We start from the raw sequence: 1,298 nt of genomic DNA on the forward strand, positions 1-1,298 counted from the left end.
AAACTGCGTTGGAATCACTAGGCCCTCTTGCCCCCTCTTGGCCAATCAACGCTGCGGTACTTATTTCAGCTGGTAGAGGGCAGCCAATGAAAACTCTCATTCACCTTTTGAACTCCTCATCAGAACACACTGCTGTGAAGTATGAGCTGAACACTCACACAAACTTTCAGTGACAGCTGTGTGCAAAACAAATGCTGCTCTCTGAAATAAAGAAGGTGTCACTATTAGCTATTGCAGGCTGTCAACATTCTTTGTTGCAATATATATGTATCAATAATATTAATATATTAAAACTCCTTGAGTTACAACACCAAACCATTATGCAACAATTGTGAGAAAAAAGTCACAATTAACGTTTTTATAACATATACATCATTTTATAGCTGTTCACATAAACATTATGCATTAACATCTCAATCCTGAAGTCCTCAAAATACATCCATCAATATGCATGAAATACCCATCTTAATGGTCTTTATTTGTTCTGTGAAGGTAGAAATTGTGTATTTAGTAGCACATCATGCTAGGAAAATGAGAGTTGTGAGAACACTGACATCTGTATGATAAGAGGTTTTAGGAGTGGGTACATTTACACCTTTCACAGTCCTGTTGTGACAGACAGTGCAGACATTATTTTCCCTTATGAAATCCTAAATATGTAAATATCTGTTTGCATCAGTGAACAAGGCCACTCCCTACTGCACGGATTATGGCTTATATAGAGCTATTAGACTCTGAATTCATATTGCAGAGTCATAACCTCAATATCTTCAGTCTTTTCATTGTAAACACATTTACTTAAGCAATGATGCTTTTAGGTGGTGGCATTGTTCTGACTTTCTTTTCATGTGAGTATTATCATCCTTTCCCTCCTCAAACACAATTGATCTAAAGGGTTCAGAAGACTGGTGGTAATTGGGTGCTTTTTTTCTCTTTAAGTTGTTTATGGCCAGTCTCTGACCTCCTCTGGTCCAGTGGTGAAGAGACCTGGAGAGGCAGTCACTCTGTCCTGCTCTGTGTCTGGACTCCCTCTTCAGTGGTTGCACTGGATCCGTCAGAAACCAGGACAGGGACTGGAGTGGATTGGCCGCATTGATACGGGCACTGGCACAATATTTGCCCAGTCTCTCCAGGGCCAGTTCTCCATCACCAAAGACACCAACACTAACAAGGTGCACTTGCAAGTGAAAAGCCTGAAAGCTGAGGACACAGCTGTTTATTACTGTGCTCGAGAGACACAGTCACACATGAGACTACAGACCTGTACAATAACAACTCTGAAATCTGTTACTACATAG

At 40.5% G+C, this 1,298-nt stretch overlaps 1 gene segment (V, D, J or C); it reads left to right on the forward strand.

The window, feature by feature from the left end:
- The first annotated feature begins 756 nt into the window (after window positions 1–756).
- Window positions 757–1,298, forward strand: LOC122132582. The segment is given in 2 exon segments: window positions 757–848; window positions 940–1,298. Coding segments are annotated over 2 exon segments (402 nt in total).

This window comes from Clupea harengus, unplaced genomic scaffold (genome assembly GCF_900700415.2).
Source record: "Clupea harengus unplaced genomic scaffold, Ch_v2.0.2, whole genome shotgun sequence".
In the NCBI taxonomy this organism is placed as follows: Eukaryota; Metazoa; Chordata; class Actinopteri; order Clupeiformes; family Clupeidae; genus Clupea; species Clupea harengus.